Source organism: Gigantopelta aegis, chromosome 12 (genome assembly GCF_016097555.1).
Source record: "Gigantopelta aegis isolate Gae_Host chromosome 12, Gae_host_genome, whole genome shotgun sequence".
Lineage (NCBI taxonomy): Eukaryota > Metazoa > Mollusca > Gastropoda > Neomphalida > Peltospiridae > Gigantopelta > Gigantopelta aegis.
This window is the reverse complement of record NC_054710.1, coordinates 36,983,546-37,004,936: the sequence shown is the minus strand read 5'-3', so window position 1 is coordinate 37,004,936 and position 21,391 is coordinate 36,983,546. Positions and strand designations below refer to the sequence as shown.

The window sequence follows — 21,391 nt, the reverse complement described above, 5'->3', positions numbered from 1 at the left end:
GTGTGTTTCCGATTGCATCCCCAAAACAATTAGGGTAGGTTGTTTTTTGTTTTTTTTAAATTGAATACTATCATAATAATAATAATAATAATAATAATTATTATTATTATTATTTATCATCATCATTATTGTTATTGTTGTTGTCGTTGTTGTAGTAGTAGTATTGGTATGTACCTTTTGTGTATTTCCTTAAATTAATGGGACATTTGTATTAATTTTCGTTGTTCTTAATTTAAATACTTTATGCAAACATTTGAGATGCATTAATAATAAGACCTGTTGATTTAAGTGAAGACGAGAATTAAGCTGAATTGATACAATTATATTTAATCAAAATAACCTGTACCAAGGCTACGTTCATACATTCGGTTACTTCCGTGACTGACTAAGCTGTTCGGTGGTAGCTAATCAGGGGAAGGAACTCTATTACAAAAGCTTTTCCATAATTTCTCGATGTTTTTCGGAAGGGAATTACATGTGCAAAATGTATCGTATAATAGTACGTAAACAATGTGCAAGGAAGGAAATACTCTTGTTTGGTGATGTTGTCCTCTTTTATTTTTACTTATTTTTTTTTCTTTCTTTTTTTCCAGTTTTTTTTTCAGTTTAAGAGAAAACAAATTAGGGTCGGTCGGTCGACTGGAAACACACCTATTTTTTTTTTTGGCCTAAGTTGGGGGAAATCTTCTTATGGCATAGCATTAGACTGAGTACGAGCTCGAAAATACTGTTACTTAACTTCACCAGTAAATGACGACTTTCATTGTTTAGCGAAAAATAAAAACGCAGGATTAAAAAAAACCCACCATTATATATTATCCCCGTGGGATACTGGGTTCTTGAAGTCTGGTATCCAAAATTAAATTCTCGAACACTGTTAACATGTGCATCATGTTGTCAGACAATTCAACTTTTAAGAATTTCATTAATAAAATCAATGTAAGCTAGCACTATGTCATCTGTAGTGCTTAACGCAACATTGATTAATTACGTTAATTCAATCCCAAAAAGGGATTTCCAGAAACAATGGGATTGGGGGAGGGATAAAAGTCCCTGTCATAATATGAATCATGATGCTCTATAATTAGCAAAGTATAACAGCCAAAAATAATAAAACTTACTGCCTTGTGCTTAAATTTGGTGATGTTTTGCTCATTTGGTCAGGGTGTATGGTGGCTGTCTAGTCCACTTATTTCAAAACTGTTTATTAAATTGACAGATTAGGGACCGAGATGACAGCGGACAGCAGATCTTCACTTCCGGTGGTCGTCGTGTAACCTTTGCCGTCTGGGTTCAACTCGACTTCATCACAAATCAGTCTAGATTGCTATTTCTATAACAAAACACACAGCGTGTGGTCCATATATTTAAATCCATTTTGGAAATATACAAAGTTTCGAACTTAAACAAATAATTACACAATAACAACAAAAATCAGTTAGTAATTTTTCCAAAACATCGTCCAAAACAAACGACGAAACGTACAACCACGTTACGCTGTAAAATACTTCACATTACGGCTGTTCCCGGTAACAGTCTATAAAGGTTTTGTTTTTTTTGTTAGAAATATAATTCATACACATTTAAAGATGCATTCTCAAAGTTGAATGTCAAGTGTCATGTTTTGTCATTTTTACAGTATAATTAAGAAAATGTTTAACTAATCAATCCCACATTTAATTTAACTTAAGAATATCAATAATTGTAATGAGTTGAAGGGTATCAGGTCGTTTCGTAACCATGCCGTTTCGTACCATACCGGTTCGTACCCAAAAGCATACCACTTCGTACCCAGTTACAATGGCTTCCTCAAGAATCATTTAACTAAAGTACATGTACTTACAAAATATTCATTGAATATCCATTAAAATAGCAGTCAGTAACTTGTTTGTCAATATTGAATATGGAGATACAGTTCAAATTCAAACTGTGACGTCACGTGTTAAACCCTATCATAAATAATACAATTTTAAATAATAATATAATAATAATAAATGAAATTATCTGAGTAAGTTTTGGTTGTCATATTAGTAAGTCAAAGTAAAATATTTACCGTATATAAGAAAACAAAACTAAATATTTTTGGTGTTATGCAACATTGCTAATAAAACCATGCATAAATATGGTCACGTCGTTAAATATACGGTTTATTTCATATATACAGATGGATGGGTGGGTGGATGGATGGATGGATGGATGGATGGAAGAGTAGTGGATGAATGGTAGCTCGAGTATTATCTAGCCCTCGGGTGTTCTGTAGCCATCGAATGTTCTCTAGTCCAGTGAATGGCTAGAGGACACTCGGATTAAGGAATTTAATGATAGCGTACGTTTTTAAAAACATACAAAACTGTTGATAAAGATATTATTTATAAACTTAACATTTGTACGCTGTTAAGAATGTTTAGGGGTGGGCGGTGGAGGGCGTTATTAAAGAAAGTAGGGTTTGTGTGTTCGTAATAATCGTGAACAGTTTTCAAAGCAGGCTTTTCCAAATCTCTGATGTCTGTAGTGCTCCGAATACGACGTTAGGGATTTACCACAAGCCAACTTATGTTTATGGCGGCGATCCAAATGTGAAATGTGCAAGTTGATATTCTGTGTTAAATATTGATGTGATACAAACTATAACGCAGTGTTAATAATGAAGTTTCGTGGAAAATTGATTGACATTGGGTGTATTCAACACTTTACCCGTAAATGTCGTGTTTAATATTAATCATTATTTGGGGGAAAGATCTTCCCACCGGAGCCTGGCGATCTCGCCCCGTGTCGATCTCGCCCTGGACTTATTTTCATCGTTAGGCGAAGTTATCATACATATTAGACTTGCTAGAAGACATATATTACAACATATATTATAGTATATATCTACTGTCATTATCAGCATGTTTTTGTGCTAAAACTACAGGGTTATAATTATACCACTTATACTACTAGTTTTGTGTTGGGACACGCTGTGGCGAGATCGCCATATTTACTTCCGTGTTGCATGTCTGTAAGTCGCCAGTACATTATAACTCAACAATACTCAAGTTACAAGCTGTTTTATGTTTACTTCATTAAGTAAATACATGTGCAGTAGTCATGTTTTTATTATCTTGTTGTAAAATGTAATACATTGGTAGTTTACATTTCTGACGATTTCACTTGCAAGCCGGGGCGAGATCGCCAGGATTTTTCTTGTTTAAGTTTACAGTTTATTATAATAAATACACGTAAAGTACACATTTATGGTTTGTTTCATCATGTAATGTAACATTTTTTAAGTTTACATTTCTGGGATCACGGACGCAGCAGCTCTTTACACGGCTGATTCAAAGTCAATCACCAGACGTCGTACCCTCGGTTCCTGGGGCAACATCCCAATGATCGCCTCCAAAACAGCCTTGTAGTCCTTTTTGCGACGTCCAGACATCAGGCAGAAAACAAGTGGTATCTGTTTTGCAGTCTTCATGCCTGATGAAAGAATGTACGCTAAAGAGCTGCGTGAACGGTTCCTTCACAAGCTTGAAGGTACCGTCTGCGTACCAGCACTTGGATCTAGATAACAGCTGCAGCTGTTGATCTGTTGAAAAGATCAAATGCCGTTTTCTTCCAGTAGTGACATCTCCTTTAAAAGTAAATTAATAACAATTAAAATAAATAAATTAACAATGAACAAAAAATAAATCAAGTCTATAATGGTTTAGTACTTGAAAGTAGTTTAAAAAATAGCAATTTAAAAATATTTTAAGGGCTTATAGCTTCACATACAAATAAAGGTTTTAATTGTTTGTCACCTTTTAAGAAGTTGTCTGAGATGAAATCCATTTTCAACTCGAATTCCAAGTCGGTTGGATTCTTCGGCCGGCTGGTCTGGCGACAGTAGTTTGCTGTGTGTACTAGACGATCGATCGTTGGCAGCGCTGGGCAGGGAGCCGGACCTAAATGTTCCTGGACTAGTTGATCAACGATACTCCCTGCTGATCTGAAGGGATCACTCTTCACTGCCAACTTCATGTCTACAGTCATTTTCGCAACCACTGCGCCTCCTATTTGCCGTACATGGCAGTGCATGTGCTCACCAGCCACAAACAGGTCAGCCTGCTGTCTAACCGATGCTCGACAATGCTTGACCTGTGCGTTTCTAGTCGCACAACGCCACACAACGGTGCCATCTGAAATTATCCGAAATTAACAGTATTACTTTAAGTACATAATAAGAAAGGTAGAAAGAACATCTGACTGATTGTTATATTTTAAAATTACTAGTTAGCATTTAAATGTTTGCTATGCAGGTTGTTTCCCCAAATATTGTTACTAATAATGACAATAATAATAATAACATTTTTATTATATTGGAATCGGAATTATATTTACCTACAAAAATTTTCATCGAAAGACGATAGTAGCAATAATAAATATAAATAAAATAAAGTAATGACATGTAATGTACTAATAAAATTCATACCCGAAAGTGTGTTTCTTTCGACGTAAGGATACCCGTCGCTGTCGAAGAGTTTATTTTTTCCTCTGATGGTTGCTGCTTTAACTACTGCAAAAGTGGTTAAAGTTTGTATAGCAACACATGCTGGTGGTGGTCGGTCTTCGACGACGGAATCCTCTATGATGTCAAAAGGTCGGGGTGGTATTGCCTCCAGTTGAAATTGATTTTCAACTACGTAAGTAGCCTGTAAAAAATGTATTACTTGTTAATTAATATTTCCTTGTGTGTAGGTCTGTTTATACGAGACAATTACTGAATACAGTAAACGTGAAAAAATCATTCTGCCACATATTGTTGACATATGTAATGGCCAAACAAACTATTACTTGAATATATATTATACTTTTGATTTGTCTTTTGGACGAATGAATAGTGCGTCACACCAATATAATCCAATGTATTTGATTTATTGCGCGTTGCCATAATTAAAAAATTAACTTATATATATAATAAGGCAAATAGTATGTCCGGCATCAATTAATTATTTACATATACACATTTGAGAGAAGAAATTATAATTACCTGAACCTCGGCAACGTCATCTCTAGAGACTTCCATGAGTTCATCATAGTAGTCGAGTTCTCGGGTGCTCTCAGCTGCAGGGGCACTGATGGTGTCTTCCTGGACCGAACACCTAACGCATGTCCAGTTAAACGGCTCCTGTGAATTTACTAACTGGCGATATCTGGTTCGACTCATGCCCCTGTTGCACGTCCTGTGTTGCCACAGGGTGCAACCGTCACAGAGCAAACCCTCCTGACGTGGACGAACTGGATGATCGCAAACAAGGCATCCGTTAGCAGCCATATTTTGTAAATTCTATCTCAGTATTTGAAAGCGAATGATGTGTGCATATTTGTGAGAAGCTTTTTATAAAAGTTAATGGATTAAGAGGTTAACAACGTTAACTGATTAAAACAGCAGTGTAATTAATAGAACAAGGCATGTTTTGTGAGTTCCGTTATGACAGTGAATACTGTGCACACTGTAATCGGGGGTAATGGTGAACAGTTAATCAGTCAATCAAGATTAATCAAGTAATTATGGCATTAATTCAGTAAATTGTGAACGGTACATTTATTTATTTACTGTAATGAAATAAACGAATATGCATCACTCAATAAAATCATAGTGATTTGGCACAGCTTGTTGAAGTGGAATGGACAGAACTAATAATTACGAATATATCACATTATACAAGAAAACAAACAAGTAAGTACTGTTTATGTATTTATTATTAAAAAATTGCACATTACACAATAAAAACAAAACAATAAATGAATGTTGTCTTGTTCATATATTTATTATACCAAATTGAACATCAAAGTGTGCACTTATGACAAATAGTTGCGTAGTAACGTGTGACAACTTCACCCAACATAAAAATGCTACACTGAGAAAATCCTGGCGATCTCGCCACAGCCTGAAAAAGTAAAATAATAAGAAATGTAAATTTAAAAAATGTTACATTACATGATGAAACAAACCATAAATGTGTACTTTACGTGTATTTATTATAATAAACTGTAAACTTAAACAAGAAAAATCCTGGCGATCTTGCCCCGGCTTGCAAGTGAAATCGTCAGAAATGTAAAATACCAATGTATTACATTTTACAACAAGAAAATCAAAACATGACTACTGCGCATGTATTTACTTAATGAAGTAAACATAAAACAGCTTGTAACTTGAATATTGTTGAGTTATAATGTACTGGCGACTTCGCTAAACAGACACGCAACACGGAAGTAAATATGGCGATCTCGCCACAGCGTGTCCCAACACAAAACTAGTAGTGTAAGTGGTATAACCCTGTAGTTTTGGCACAAAAACATGCTGATAATGACAGTAGATATATACTATAATATATGTTGTAATATATATGTCTTCTAGCAAGTCTAATATGTATGATAACTTCGCCTAACGATGAAAATAAGTCCTGGCGAACTCGCCCGGGGAGACTTCGCCAGGGCGAGATCGACACGGGGCGAGATCGACACGGGGCGAGATCGCCATACTTCTTTCCACCCACTAAATTACGGTGACTAAACTCTAAAGTCGGAACCAAAATGTTAACCACTACGGTCTATTATCCGCCCGGTCCCCCCCCCCCCCCCCCCATATATTATTTTTAGTTAGGGGAGGGGGGACCGGACGGATACCCCCCCCCCCCCCCCCCCCCCCCCCCCGAAATTGTGCACGCAGGTATTGTTTTTACTGTTTTAAGTGTTTGTCCTTCCTACCATCCCCCTCATATAATTTGAGTTAATAAAATTTTTTTCTCTTTTTTTGATGTGGGATGTAGCCCAATTGTAAAATGCTCACATGAACTGTGGTTTGTTCAAAATTGATACCCTAAGTCAGTAAGTGGGGGGGGGGGGGGGGAGCGGGACGTAGCTCAGTGGTACAGCGCTCGCTTGATGAGTGGTTGGTCTGGGATCGATTCCCATTGGGCTATTTCTCATTCCAGCCAGTATACCACGACTGGTATATCAAAGGCAGTGTTATGTGTTATCCTGTCTGTAGAATGGTGCATATAAAAGATCCTTTGATGCTAATCTAAAAGAGTAGCTCATGAAGTGGCGACAGCGGGTTTCCTCTCTCAATGTGTGTGGTCCTTAATTATATGTCCGACGCCATATAACTGTAAATAAAAGGCACAAGTCAGGCATCAAAATAAGTCGATAACGGTCGTTCGGGTTACCGGGAGGTTACCACATGTTAGAAAAGTCGAGAACGGTGTTCGTTCTCGACAAAAATGTCGATGAACGGTAGTTTCGTTTCCGAACGTAAACCAGGCAATGCATTCAGGACTTCTGCGTTTCATTATCTCATCAGGAATTGCATCGATGTTCGCGCGCAAGTCACTCCGCGTTTAAGCAGCGTCCACTAGATGAATTTATGTCCGCGTTTTGTTTTCTCGTACAAAATTGCACCGATGTTCGTGCGCACTTGTGCAATTGCAAAGCAATTTTGGCAATCCGCGTTTAAGCAGCGCCCACTAGATAAATTTACTTCTGGATTTCGTTTCTCGTACCGATGTTCGCGCGCACCGTTACAATTTCAGAACGACCGCGTAGTAGTAACAGGAATTCAATTCTAACTTTCATATAGTTGTGGAAACCTATAGGTTACCAGACTATATTTTGTGGTAACCTGTAAATGGGTTACCAGACACAATGCTTATTTCGATGCCTGATGAGTTCCTTATTTTCCCCATAACGATTTTAAAGAAATATTTGTTAGAATTAGTTTAAGGTTAGGGTTAGGGTTAGCAATAGTTATATACAATATCTTTTAAAACAATTTGTTCTATAAAACCAACATAATGTTTATATTTCGTAATCCAGTAATTCAATACCCCAATAGTGGGGAAAATAAGGAACTCTTTCTGGCTAGTGGATGTTTTGTCTGGGCTAGTGAAAATTATCAACTACATTACTGTAAATTGTAATGCATAGCTTCTATGAATACTTGTGACTTTTTCAGATATTAGGATGATGCATGTAAAAGATCCCTTGTTACTAATTGAAAATGTTGAAGGTTTCCTCTCTGAGACTATACATAAAAATTACCAAATGTTTGATATCCAGCTGCTGGTGATTAATAAATCGGTGCTCTAATGGTGTCGTTAAACAAAACAAACATTTAACTTTGTTAGGCATCTAATACGATTGTATAAATTTCTGGCGAATACTGTGTGCAGTTTGAACGTACATAACTTTACTACTAATAATAGTGATACGTAGGGCTTCTAGATTATGGTAGCCCCAATCCCATGGCTAGTAATATTCAATGTTGGGCTAGTAAATAACTACTGTTGTCTGCCCGATGGCTAGTGAAAACAAAAAGAGTCAAATGCTGCAGTTAGGTCTATTTTGTAAATATATATATCCTACTCCCACCACCACCACCAAGTGTTAGTGTTTTTAAGCTCTTTAGGTGTCGTATCTGATTTTTTTTAGGTGTCATATCTTATTATTGCTATTATGGCTAGTAATATTCAATGTTGGGCTAGTAAATAACTACTGTTGTCTGCCCGATGGCTAGTGAAAACAAAAAGAGTCAAATGCTGCAGTTAGGTCTATTTTGTAAATATATATATCCTACTCCCACCACCACCACCAAGTGTTAGTGTTTTTAAGCTCTTTAGGTGTCGTATCTGATTTTTTTTAGGTGTCATATCTGATTATTGCTATTAATTAGTAAAATTATATTAATTTAAAGTAAAGTAGGGCTAGTGAATTTTTAATCATGGCTAGTAAATTTAAAAAATCACTGATCCCATGGCTAGTGGATTAAATAAAAATTCTAGAAGCCCTAGATATGTGTACAAGCTTTAATTTGTACTGAATCTCATTGCCCACCTTGCCAACTACTGGACACAACTCCAAGAATCCCCCCATTGCTCAATTTTCCTTTTTTTGAAAAATAAAACCTTGTTTTTCGTGATTTCCATGTAATATTTAGACAAGTGTAATATCAGGGTTTGACAAATGTTTGAGAAAGATAGTGTCCTATGTATTATAGTAATACATTTTTTTTAAATTCGAAAGAGTTCGACCCATATCCCTCTATATCAAAAGCTCTAAAGACTAACCCTAACCCTATCCCTAAAACTACCCTAAGCATTGAAAGGGGGCTACAGGTCGAACTCATGTCAAAACATTTACTAGCCTAGACCAAAAATTCACTAGCCTAGACCAAACATTCACTAGCCTAGACCAAAAATTCACTTGCCGGCACAGAGGGCTAGTAGATTTGTCGAACCCTGGGTCTTCAAATTAGAGACAAAATTATACTTTTGGTGTAATGTTTTTTTTAACAGCAATGCAGAATTCTTCAAACAGGACTTCTAGAATACAGTACTCTGCTTATTATAGCCCAATGCCTGTGGCAATAGTTTTTCACAATGGAGCTTTCTTTCAATTTCAAGCCTTTGTACTCTAGCCATGATTGGAAGAGACAGACATTTATTTACTAATGAAAACAATGTTTAATTGTACCATTTTTCAGGTGTACTGGGTACTGTGTCGAAGTTGATCAAAACGTGCGTGTTGAGAATTTCATCTGACAAGCTCTATTTTATTCTGTCGGAACAGGCTGTGAATGGCGGCGTACAGATATGGTGTGAGTTACCACAGGTAGGAATCATAGATTAGGCTGTCGTTAACAAATCAACAAATGCAAATTTGAAGTTGATTTTTGCTTTTCAGGTTTGGCAGATTTTACTTTTTTAAGTTAACTTTTTGACAATATTAATTACTCTTGTCATTACTTTATGCTTTTCTTAACCCTAACCATGAACTTAATCCATTTTCTTTCTGGGGAAGGCTCCCCCATACCACCTGTTGCCTGTGGTTGCATTCAATTAAATAACGCCATACTCAAAAATTTCTTTCTGGCAGAAACACTGGTTGTCAAATTATCTATTAAACTTAATATTTTGCAGAAACACACCATTTATTTTTTAACAAAATGTCAGTATTACATGAAATTATTTTGTCAAATTAAAATAAAATTTGTTTTTAAAATTGGTAAATTTGGTGAATGGCAAAACTAGGCCTGTGTATTCTGATTGCCTCCTGGCTTTGTGTTCTATTTCCAGGCCCACTTTTTTGATGAATACGCTATGGAAGGTGTATCTGCGGAATTTAACGAAATATTTTTGGAGTTCATTCCCGAAAATCTGCTCCGAGCGATGAAAACTGCCCAGAACGCCAAATGGGTGAAAATAAAACTGACAAAGAAACACAGTCCTTGTCTGACTGTGGAGGTTGACTTGGTAACCATTTTAATAGAGCTTGGTGCAATGTTGTGTTGTAAAAGTGTAATATTTGCGTTCCTTCTTTTCAATTTTTATTTCTTGTGGAACTTTAAGGGGTGGTATGGGAGATATACAAGTAACTTGTTTTCCTGAAACCATGACTTTGATTTTAGCCACCGGCTTCGGTGACGTTGTGGTTAGGCCATCAGTCTACAGGATGGTAGGTACTGGGTTCGGATCCCAGTCGAGGCATGGGTTTTTTAATCCAGATACCAAGTCCAAACCATGAGTGAGTGTTCCGCAAGGCTCAATGGGTAGGTGTAAACCACTTGGACCGACCAGTGATCCATATCTGGTTCAACAAAGGCCATGGTTTGTGCAATCCTGCCTGTGGGAAATGCAAATAAAAGATCCCTTGCTGCCTGTCATAAAAGAGTAACCTATGTGGCGACAGCGGGTCTCCTCTAAAAAACAGTGTCAGAACGACCATATGTGTGACGTCCAATAGTGGTGTCGTTAAATAAAACAAACTTTACTTTGCTTTTAGCCAAATCATTCTGGATGTCAGCCTTTGATATGTGTTAAATAAAAGAATTTCATTTTTAAGTGGGACATTTAGGGAATAACTTTATTTTTGAATATTTCATTAGTAACTATTGTGTAGCAATTTCTTTATCTTACGTAGCAAATCACAATTCAACGTGATATTGAAAAACAACGTTACATGGACATGATACTTTGTTTCCATTCTCGTTCCAGCCAGTGCACCACGACTGGCATATCAAAGGCCGTGGTATGTACTGCCCTGTCTGTGGGATAGTGCATATAAAAGATCCCTTGATGTTAATCAAAAACTTAAAAGAGTAGCCCATGAAGTGGCGACAGCGAGTTTTCTCTCAATATCTGTGTGGTCCTTAACCATATGTCTGATGCCATATAACCATAAATAAAATGTGTTGAGTGCGTCGTTAAATAAAACATTTCCTTCCTTCTTTCTTTGTTTTCAAAATGGAATCCATGAAATTTTAAAAACATTTTTGCGGACATTTGCCCTCTTACAATTAATATTTTTAGTGGTTTTAATGAATTAATGTTTAATGACGCCACAGCAGGAAAAAGTTATATCTTCTATTGAAATTAAACAAAATATAAATACATGAAAGATTGATAATGGTTTTGCATGCTAGACTATAGTTTTGAAACATGTACAGTCTGATCTCCAACAACAATCTGTACATCACCATAATCTATTTCCAATCCAATCTATCTCCAATCACAAACCATGAATCACCAATATCTCTCTGTCTTGTCTTCCAGCCAACGATTGGTTCACACCAGCGGTGTGTGACCCACGACATCCCCGTCCATGTGATTCCTCGTCGCCACTGGCAGGACTTTGAGGAACCAGAGATGCCAAATTTTGATGTAGGATACATAAAGTGAAACCCCACTAAAACGGACACCTATAGAACCAAATAAAAAGTCCACTTTTAAAGGATATCCAGTATAGAGAGGTTCTGTTTTGTACTGATATTTAAAAAGTGACTGTGAAAAATGTCCAGTTTTGACAGAATTCCTGTTTACAGAGTGTCCAGATTTGAGGGGTTTCACTGTACATATAAATACACACAAAACATCACATTTTTATACTGCATTTCGGTCTTATATAATTGGTTACATGTGTGGATTGCAAAGTGATGATCTCAAGGCACCCCGACCTTAACATGACCACATTAGTTTACGAAAAATGTTTTTTTATTTTATTTTATATATGATTCAGTAATATAAAATTTAAAATATTTAAGCATGCATTTACATACTTGTACATTGCAGCATAATTTTTTTGCATTTGGTTTTAGGTGACAAGTTAACTTAAGGTTTTATCAATTACTAATACAAATAAAAATACAAAAACAATTTTAATAAACTTGGTCGTGATTCGCCATAATATAACATCATTTAATAATGCAAAATATAGACACATCAATAGTTTTAATAAATGTGTGTTATCGCTAACAACGATCATTGTCGGTGGCCTTCGTGTAACAATACAAGTCAGTAACAATGTTTTTTTTAATACTTTGTAACACAAACCTGCTAAACAGTAGTCCACCTTGCAACATGTGAACAAAATTATAATTCACACAGCTATTAAAGGCTTGATATGTGATGAACTTTGTTTGATCACTGTTCAGGGCTCGACCTTAGCGGTAGCTGGGGATGTTTTGGCCACCGATTTCTCACTCGGGCTAAAGGATTTTCTTTTCACATTATCTGTCCTCACAAGTGCACCTCCCCCCCCCCGTGAGTGGTCTGGTCGGAACATCCCAACAGCCAATGGGATGGCCTAAAATTCTTCACTGTATGCTCCCTGTAGTTACGGTCATGTGACTTCAACTTCCTTCTCCAAGTTTTCTCCAGTCTAGATTTGGTAGTCTGCCAGGCTACTAGATTTGTGTTTGCACATCCAGTCATTTAGCAATCAATAAGATGCTTAAATACCTTTTTAAAAAACCAAAACCCACACACACTTTAAACAAGATGTTTAAATTAAAATAAATGATTGTTTTTTTCTCTCTTTTTAAGAAAAATTAGTAAAATTTTGGGGCTACCAATTTTACTGAGGCCTACCATATTACTTAGCCTGGTGGGGTTACCATTGAAAAAAAAGTACAGTCAAGGCCTGCAAAAGTGTGGGTTTTTTTCCTTCTAGGTGAGCATTGCTATGCCCCAGATCAAGTTGCTGAAGAATGTTATAGACAAGATGAAAAATCTAAGCAACTTTATGGTTTGTATATTAATATTTCCTGGACACATCATTTTTAAATATAGTCATGGTTTCTGCCAGAGGGTAAAATGGGTATGGCCTCATCCCCAAATATTTTTACAGATTTCTTTTTTTTAAGTTAATCTTTTGACAGTATTAATTATTCTTATGATTACTGTAGTATTTTCTTAACCCTGACCCTAAACTTGATCCATTTTCTTTCTTGAGGAACCCCTACTAACCCCCTGTTGACACTGGCTGTATTCAATGCCATAGCCAAAAATGTCTTTCTGGCAGAAACACTGATAGTAGAATTAATATTACAGTTATAATGTGGTTCTTATTTGGGTAACACAGTAATCTAGTAGGGAAAAGTGCATGTTGAAATTTTTATTGGTTTCATCGTTAGGCCTGTTTTCAATTATCGCAATTCCGCGCACATTTTATCTTGTGTTTTTCATGTGTAGATTCCTGCATATCTGTTTTAGCAAGCAGATTTCTATACAAAATTTGATATTGTCGGAGTACTTTGAGCCAAAAGTAAATGCTTCACGTTATGACATCACCTTGCCGATAAATGGGGACTCTCATATACAGGGCTCAAAGCAGCCTGTGACCAGGTCGCCAAATGTGACCAATGTCTAGTTTGTGTGACTTAGATATTGAAAAATAATGGCGTTAGTTGCACAAATAATATTATTTGGGCGGTCTTTTTTTAGAGCTATAATATATGAGCCACTATTAATATTTGTATTGCATATATTTATTCCACATTAAAATCTTGCTCATGGTTCATAGTTCACTTACTTTAATTTGCCAACAACCATTATTATTTTTTGGGCCATCATATTTTTTTGCAAGTTTCGAGTGCTGCATATAAGGAAGAGGTTCTATGTAGATTCACTGTATCGATAAACTCATACGCGGAAATGCGCACAAAATTGCGTTAAGAGAGGGCAGGCCTAATAGCATTGGCAATCAGTTGGAATTTCATTATCGATCAACGGTTATAATCGGTTTACACCAACTGATCAACTTTCAACTGAAGATATAATCGAGATAAAATTTGGTATATTCAGTGTTTGAGATTAAAAAATTTGACCGGTATCCCAGTTGGATAATAGCATTTCAAAATCTGGTATCCCACCTGAGAATTTAGTATTATGTGGCATCCTGGTGGGATACTGGGTTCTTGAAGTCTGGTATCCAAAATTAAATTCTGGTATCTCCGGGATATCGGGATACCGTTAATCTCGAACACTGATATTGCTTTATCGTGTACTGTTACAGATCAAGTTTAACTTTCACTTCAATTTACCCATTTTTCACAGTTATTGCCCTTGAAATTAGGAGATGAAAAATTGTTTTCCGAACCGTTTTTTTTTTTGCAATGTCTCAAGATATTGAGATAAAATTTTGTGCACGTCTTTATCATGTACTATTACAAACCACTTTAATAGTGATTTACCCATTTGCCACAGTGTTATTGCCCTTGAACTTTGTATATTGCTTTATCATGTACTATTACAAACCACTTTAATAGTGATTTACCCATTTGCCACAGTGTTATTGCCCTTGAACTTTGTATATTGCTTTATCATGTACTATTACAAACCACTTTAATAGTGATTTACCCATTTGCCACAGTGTTATTGCCCTTGAACTTTGTATATTGCTTTATCATGTACTATTACAAACCACTTTAATAGTGATTTACCCATTTGCCACAGTGTTATTGCCCTTGAACTTTGTATATTGCTTTATCATGTACTATTACAAACCACTTTAATAGTGATTTACCCATTTGCCACAGTGTTATTGCCCTTGAACTTTGTATATTGCTTTATCATGTACTATTACAAACCACTTTAATAGTGATTTACCCAATTTATTGCCCTTGAACTTTGTATATTGCTTTATCATGTACTATTACAAACCACTTTATTAGTGATTTACCCATTTGCCACAGTGTTATTGCCCTTGAACTTTGTATATTGCTTTATCATGTACTGTAGCAGATCAAGCTTAACGTTCATGGCAATTTACCCATTTTTTACAGTTATGGTCCTTCAATGTAGAAGTCGACACCATATAACCGTAAATAAAATGTGTTGAATGCATCGTTAAATAAAACATTTCCTTCCTTCCTTCCTTCAATCTAGGAAATAATGAAAAAAATGTGGGCCCGGTAGTGGATATGCATTGCTTTAGCAGTACTCTCAGAATGTTTGTTTACTGTAATGTTCTGTACATTTTAATTGGTCAGTTATTTTTAAAAATTGTTTTGTAGGTTCTTTCAGCCAATCAGAGTGGCGATATGAAACTGATGGTTGAGACTGACATGGTATCCGTCAGTACACACTTCCAGGATCTTCTGAATCCAACTTGGCGTAAGTTACACTGTGTCAGGTGATTGGTCTTGTCATTCATACAGGGGCGGGACGTAGCCCAGGGGTAAAGCACTCGCTTTATGTATAGTCGATCTATGCGCGGTCGATCTAAGATGGATCCCCATCGGTGGGCCCATTGGGCTATTTCTTGTTCCAGCCAATTTCTCGCTCCAGCCAGTTCACCACGACTGGTACATCAAAGGTCGTGGTATGTGCTATCCTGTCTGGGATGGTGCATATAAAAGATCCCTTGCTGCTAATCGAATAGAGTAGCCCATGAAGTGGCGACAGCGGGTGTCCTCTCTCAATATCTGTGTGGTCCTTAACCATATGTCTGATGCCATATAACTGTAAATAAAATGTGTTGAGTGCGTCATTAAATGAAACATTTCCTTTGTTCTAGCCAGTGCACCACGACTGGTACATCAAAGGCCGTGGTCCCTGTATTCACAAAGATGTTTATATCTGGCCTGAAGCTTATAAACCTTTATATCATAGGAAATAAAATAAAGTTTGAGTAACTACAAATATAAATGTCTGGATGACCTTCTGGATATGCAAACACTGATATACTAAACAAGAAAATGCATTTAATATGTCATTTTAGTCTTGACACCACAAACTAAAATGGCAGTCCACCTAAGGACACACACCTGATAGTGGATCATGGAAGCAATTACGATTTAGCCTAAATATCCTTTTGACTCTGACTTGTGCAGAGATACAACTTTTGATTCAGAATTACTTAAAACATCTTAACGATGATAGCATTTAATATACACAATGATATTCTAAACAGGAAAATGTATTTAATATATATGTTTAGTTGTTAAAAGGCAAATCTGTTAGTTCTCTTAGGGGAGTGGAAGTCCTAAGGATAAAGTAGAGAAGAAAATGTTTTATTTAACAACACACTCAACACATTTTATTTATGGTTATATGGCCTCGAATATATGGTTAAGGACCACACAAATATTGAGGGAGGAAATCTGCTGTCACCACTTCATGGGTTACTCTTTTTGATTAGCAGCAAGTGATGTTTTATATGCACCATCCCACAGAGAGGATAGCACCAGTCGTGGTGCACTGGCTGGAACGAGATTCTAAGAACAAGAACTCTAGTCTCTTCACAGATTGACATCCAATAGCCGATGATTAATAAATCAACGTGCTCTAGTGGTGTCATTAAACAAAATAAACTTTAGCTCCTAAGGACGAACCCTTGATGGTGGATCATGGAAGCAATCACAACTTCATTAAACATCCTTTGAACTGTGATTTTTTTAAATTCAGAATTAGTTAAATTCATAATGGTAGAAAATTCAGGACAGTCTAACTTTATTACAGTACATCCAATATAACCGTCAATAAAATGTGTGTCGTTAAATAAAACATTTCCTTATTACAGGACGAGATGACAGCGAGTCGCAAACAATGGCGGATCGTGATGATAAAGCGTTTGCTCACGCACGCATTGATCTGCGGAGATTCTCACAATTCTTGGCTGGACAGCAGGTCAACCCAACCAGAGTCATATGCAGTATGTATCCGTTTACATCTTGCAGAATCTGCTCAGAATACATCATACTGATAAAACCCATTAGCGAATTTGAAATTATAGAGCAATGTATTACTAACCTTTTTGTGTGCTGCTGGCATATGCCGTACGTATCGTCCACATCTTGCAGAATCTGCTCAGAATGCCTCACAGTAAAGATTACTGGTAAAACCCATTAGCGAATTTGATTTTTTAAAAGTTGTAGAGCACATGTATTACTCTTTTTGTTTGCTGCCGGCAGAGAATACTGCCTAATGTTACATCTTCCTGAGCCCTTGCCAGCAGGATTTGCTTCCCCATTAAAGCCCCATATTTAAGTGCATGTTCCTGAGCCCTTGCCAGCAGGATTTGCTTCCCCATTATAGCCCCATATTTCAGTCCATGTTCCTGAGCCCTTGCCAGCAGGATTTGCTTCTCCATTATAGCACCATATTTCAGTCCATGTTCCTGAGCCCTTGCCAGCAGGATTTGCTTCTCCATTATAGCACCATATTTCAGTGCATCTTCCTGAGCCCTTGCCAGCAGGATTTGCTTCCCCATTAAAGCCCCATATTTCAGTGCATCTTCCTGAGCCCTTGCCAGCAGGATTTGCTTCCCCATTAAAGCCCCATATTTCAGTGCATCTTCCTGAGCCCTTGCCAGCAGGATTTGCTTCCCCATTATAGCCCCATATTTCAGTCCATGTTCCTGAGCCCTTGCCAGCAGGATTTGCTTCTCCATTATAGCACCATATTTCAGTGCATCTTCCTGAGCCCTTGCCAGCAGGATTTGCTTCCCCATTAAAGCCCCATATTTCAGTGCATCTTCCTGAGCCCTTGCCAGCAGGATTTGCTTCCCCATTAAAGCCCCATATTTCAGTGCATCTTCCTGAGCCCTTGCCAGCAGGATTTGCTTCCCCATTATAGCCCCATATTTCAGTGCATCTTCCTGAGCCCGTGCCAGCAGGATTTGCTTCCCCATTAAAGCCCCATATTTCAGTGCATCTTCCTGAGCCCTTGCCAGCAGGATTTGCTTCCCCATTAAAGCCCCATATTTCAGTGCATCTTCCTGAGCCCTTGCCAGCAGGATTTGCTTCCCCATTAAAGCCCCATATTTCAGTGCATCTTCCTGAGCCCTTGCCAGCAGGATTTGCTTCCCCATTAAAGCCCCATATTTCAGTGCATCTTCCTGAGTCCTTGCCAGCAGGATTTGCTTCCCCATTAAAGCCCCATATTTCAGTGCAAACTTTAACAGTGTCTGTGGAGCAGGACATAGCCCAGTGGTCAAGTGCTCACTTTATGCGCATTCGGGCTACGATTGATCCTTGTTGGTGGGCCCATTGGGCTATTTCTCATTTCAGCCAGTGCACCACAACTGGTATATCAAAGGCCATGGTATGTGCTATCCTGTCTGTGGGATGGTGCATATAAAAGATTCCTTGCTATTAATGAAAAAATGTAAGGGGTTTCGTCTCTAAGACTATGTCAAACTTAACAAATGTTTGACATCCAATAGCCGATGATTAATAAATCGGTGTTCTCTAATGGTGTCATTAAACAAAACCAAACTTTTAACCTGTGTCTCTCCAATATCATACTGTTAATTAATAGTAATAAAAACATCCCAAAATATTTAAATATTATTGCCAGTGGAAAGGGCTATGAGAAGGTCTCTGTTTAATTTGTTATGTAATTGCACGAGTAATTGCACAAGTAATTTTTTGCTTGCGTGTTAAATTTAGGATATTGTGACGGAACATGCTCTATTTTTGTTACATAATACCTCCGCGCGACCATGGTCGAGCTGTGCCTAATACACACCCAGCCCAGGTGCGGAGGCCATGTAGCCAGTAGTTACGTAATACCTCCGCTAGTTCGGTTAGATCGGGGTGTTGCCGGCGAACTAGGCGTCAGCAAGTCTGGCCATCTAAGGAAAATTGTCGTCTTGGTCGCTGTGGAAATATCACTTGTAGGTATTCGGTGCTGCGATGTACCCCCAGGCGATACTGGGATTTTATAATAAATAGCTATGGTTTTAGAGATATCTAGGAAGGCTGCAGGGGAAACGGACGTCGTCCACTGAACGAAATATATAAGTTCAGCCTGGACGTGGTAATTATATATTATTTCTGCTCTGTTGTATAACCTTGATGTGATTGATGTGACTTTAAATATTTTAATACTGTATTATACCAATATTATTTAGACGGTGCTGCCGGTCATCTGACGCAGTAAGCTGTAGGCTCACTGTTCTAAATAATTATTAAGGCTTAGCCAGTCATTCTAGAGGACCTAGGTAAACTGTAGGTTATTGTCTTTATTGTGATAGGTACCAGTATTAATTCTGTGTTACAAGGTTACTGAATGAGTAAGGGTTAATTAAAAATTAACCAGTTAGGAATAGAGTTGTAATTCCTTTATTAATTAAGTTCCCCTGGCAGCGTTTCTCAAATTATAACATGTGTGGGTGTTGTGTCACGGTGAAGTGATTATAATATTGTGTAAACTAGACACCTAGAGATTAACTAATTAAGTGATCAGTTCTGGGTTGTTATTATTTGTTGTTGTTAATTAACTACTGCGGCAGTACATTAGTCAGCGTAGGTTAATACAGATTCCAAAGTGTATTGTGTTTTTGTTGTGTTTTCTAGTGAACTAAACGTGCTATAATAATATATACTTTATATAAGATCTTATCTCTGATCATACCTAGAGACGAGCAACGCGGGTATATACTGCCAGTTACAGAGAGATCTAATAGATATACAGTTAGGAGAGATATTTGGATAATCGTGTTTCATTCAGTTACGGGTATTACAGGATCCCCGTGACAGATATTTGTAATTAGGTCAGGACATGATATGCTTAATAGAAATAGTTACCTGAATTTGATTTTGTACAACATATAAATGTGTAGGTAAATTTAAAATTTGAATTGATTTTGTATTCTAACAGGTGATGTTATTTTTCAGATATTGTCAGTAACAAGACTGTCCACTTCTATGTGATGCATGATGACGTATCACTGCAATACTTCATGCCGGTTGTGGCAGCTTAAATGACAAAGGCAGGAATATGACTTTGTCAATTTGTTGATGCTCAAGTGATGCTAACAACCTTACTTCCAATAATATTGATGAAGATGTACATGTAGTGTTGTCCATTTAATGAATGTGAAGTGAAACCAACCGATGTGATGCACGATGACATATCTGCAATACTTCATGCTGGTTGTGGCAGCTTAAATGATGAAGGCAGGAATATGACTTTGTCAATTTGTTGATGCTCAAGTGATGCTAACAACCTTACTTCCAATAATATTGATGCAGATGTAAATGTGGCGTATTCTGTTTAATGAATGTCAACTGACACCAACCATCATACTTCCAGTAATATTGATGAAGAAGGGAATCTGGCATTGTCCATTTGTAGACTGAGAATCCTACATCCAGAAACATTGATGAAGATGTAAATCTGGCTTCGTCCATTTGTTGACAGTGAAATGACGCTAACAATTCTGATAGTGGATGAAGATGTGAAGTTGGCTTTGTTCATTTGTTGATGATCAAGTAACGCTGACAATGTTACGTCCAGTAATATTGATGAAGAAGTGAATTTGCCTTTGTCAGTTTGTTGACGGTCAAGTGACACCAACAGTCTTACTTCCAGTAATAGCTGAAATTATTCTACTCGGTGTTTGAAGTATATTTGAGAACGACATTACCTCTAAAAGGAGGAGAGTTAGGTTTTTCCAGTTGCTTGTAAGCAATCATTCTTGGTCTAGGTTCCATTTAACAAGATGCAACCTTGTCAAGGGAGCACATGTAGTTTAAAAAATTAGTCTTAAAGGAATTAAAGCAGAGTATCATGTATGATGTGAAACATCAGAATTTTTGCAAAAATAAGGAGAGTTGATTTTTTAAAAAGTTGTTAAAACATTGTAATAATGCATATGTTGAACAAGATATTTTCACTGGTTCCAAGTGACATAGATATCTGTTAGAACTGCAGTTTCAATTAAGTATTTAGGTAACATCTTACACTTGAGGTTTCTGTCCATAATGTGCCTCCATCACCATATTTTGAATTTACATGTATGGAAAGAAGAAATTGTTATAGTACTCGGTAAATAACAAGAAATAATAATGTGTTGACTTCTTTTTTTATGACTCCCCCTTTTTTCCCAGTTTATCACATTGTGATAAGATATTAATATTTCAATAAGGAAGGAAATGTTTTATTTAACGATGCACTCAACACATTTTATTTAGGGTTATATGGCATCGGAAATATGGTTAAGGACCACACAGATATTGAGAGAGGAAACCTGCTGCCGTCACATAATGGGCTACTCTTTTCGATTAGCAGCAACGGATCTGTTATATGCACCATCCCATAGACAGGATAGCACATACCACGGCCTTTGATGTACCAGTCGTGTA

At 37.0% G+C, this 21,391-nt stretch overlaps 2 protein-coding genes across 4 annotated transcripts in view; one reads left to right on the top strand and one right to left on the bottom strand.

The window, feature by feature from the left end:
* LOC121386328 (protein Aster-B-like) overlaps positions 1–1,486 on the bottom strand; it is a 71,418-nt gene extending 69,932 nt beyond the window's left edge. For both annotated transcript variants that reach the window (XM_041517196.1, XM_041517197.1), the window contains exon 1: positions 1,122–1,486. In XM_041517196.1, coding sequence (XP_041373130.1) covers positions 1,122–1,156 — 35 coding nt within the window. In that variant the 5' untranslated portion in view covers positions 1,157–1,486. The remainder of the gene's footprint in view (positions 1–1,121) is intronic.
* A 1,057-nt stretch (positions 1,487–2,543) lies between these two features.
* Positions 2,544–21,093, top strand: LOC121386335 (checkpoint protein HUS1-like). 2 transcript variants are annotated; one of them, XM_041517205.1, is made up of 8 exons: positions 2,544–2,696; positions 9,506–9,633; positions 10,098–10,274; positions 11,574–11,681; positions 12,970–13,044; positions 15,314–15,413; positions 16,822–16,953; positions 19,922–21,093. In XM_041517205.1, exons 1-8 carry the CDS (start codon positions 2,645–2,647, stop codon positions 20,005–20,007), a joined length of 858 nt encoding a protein of 285 aa, XP_041373139.1. In that variant the 5' UTR covers positions 2,544–2,644; the 3' UTR covers positions 20,008–21,093. The 2 variants fall into 2 exon arrangements, with proteins under 2 accessions (XP_041373139.1, XP_041373138.1); XM_041517204.1 differs by lacking the exon at positions 2,544–2,696 and adding an exon at positions 6,410–6,530.
* Positions 21,094–21,391: the final 298 nt, after the last annotated feature.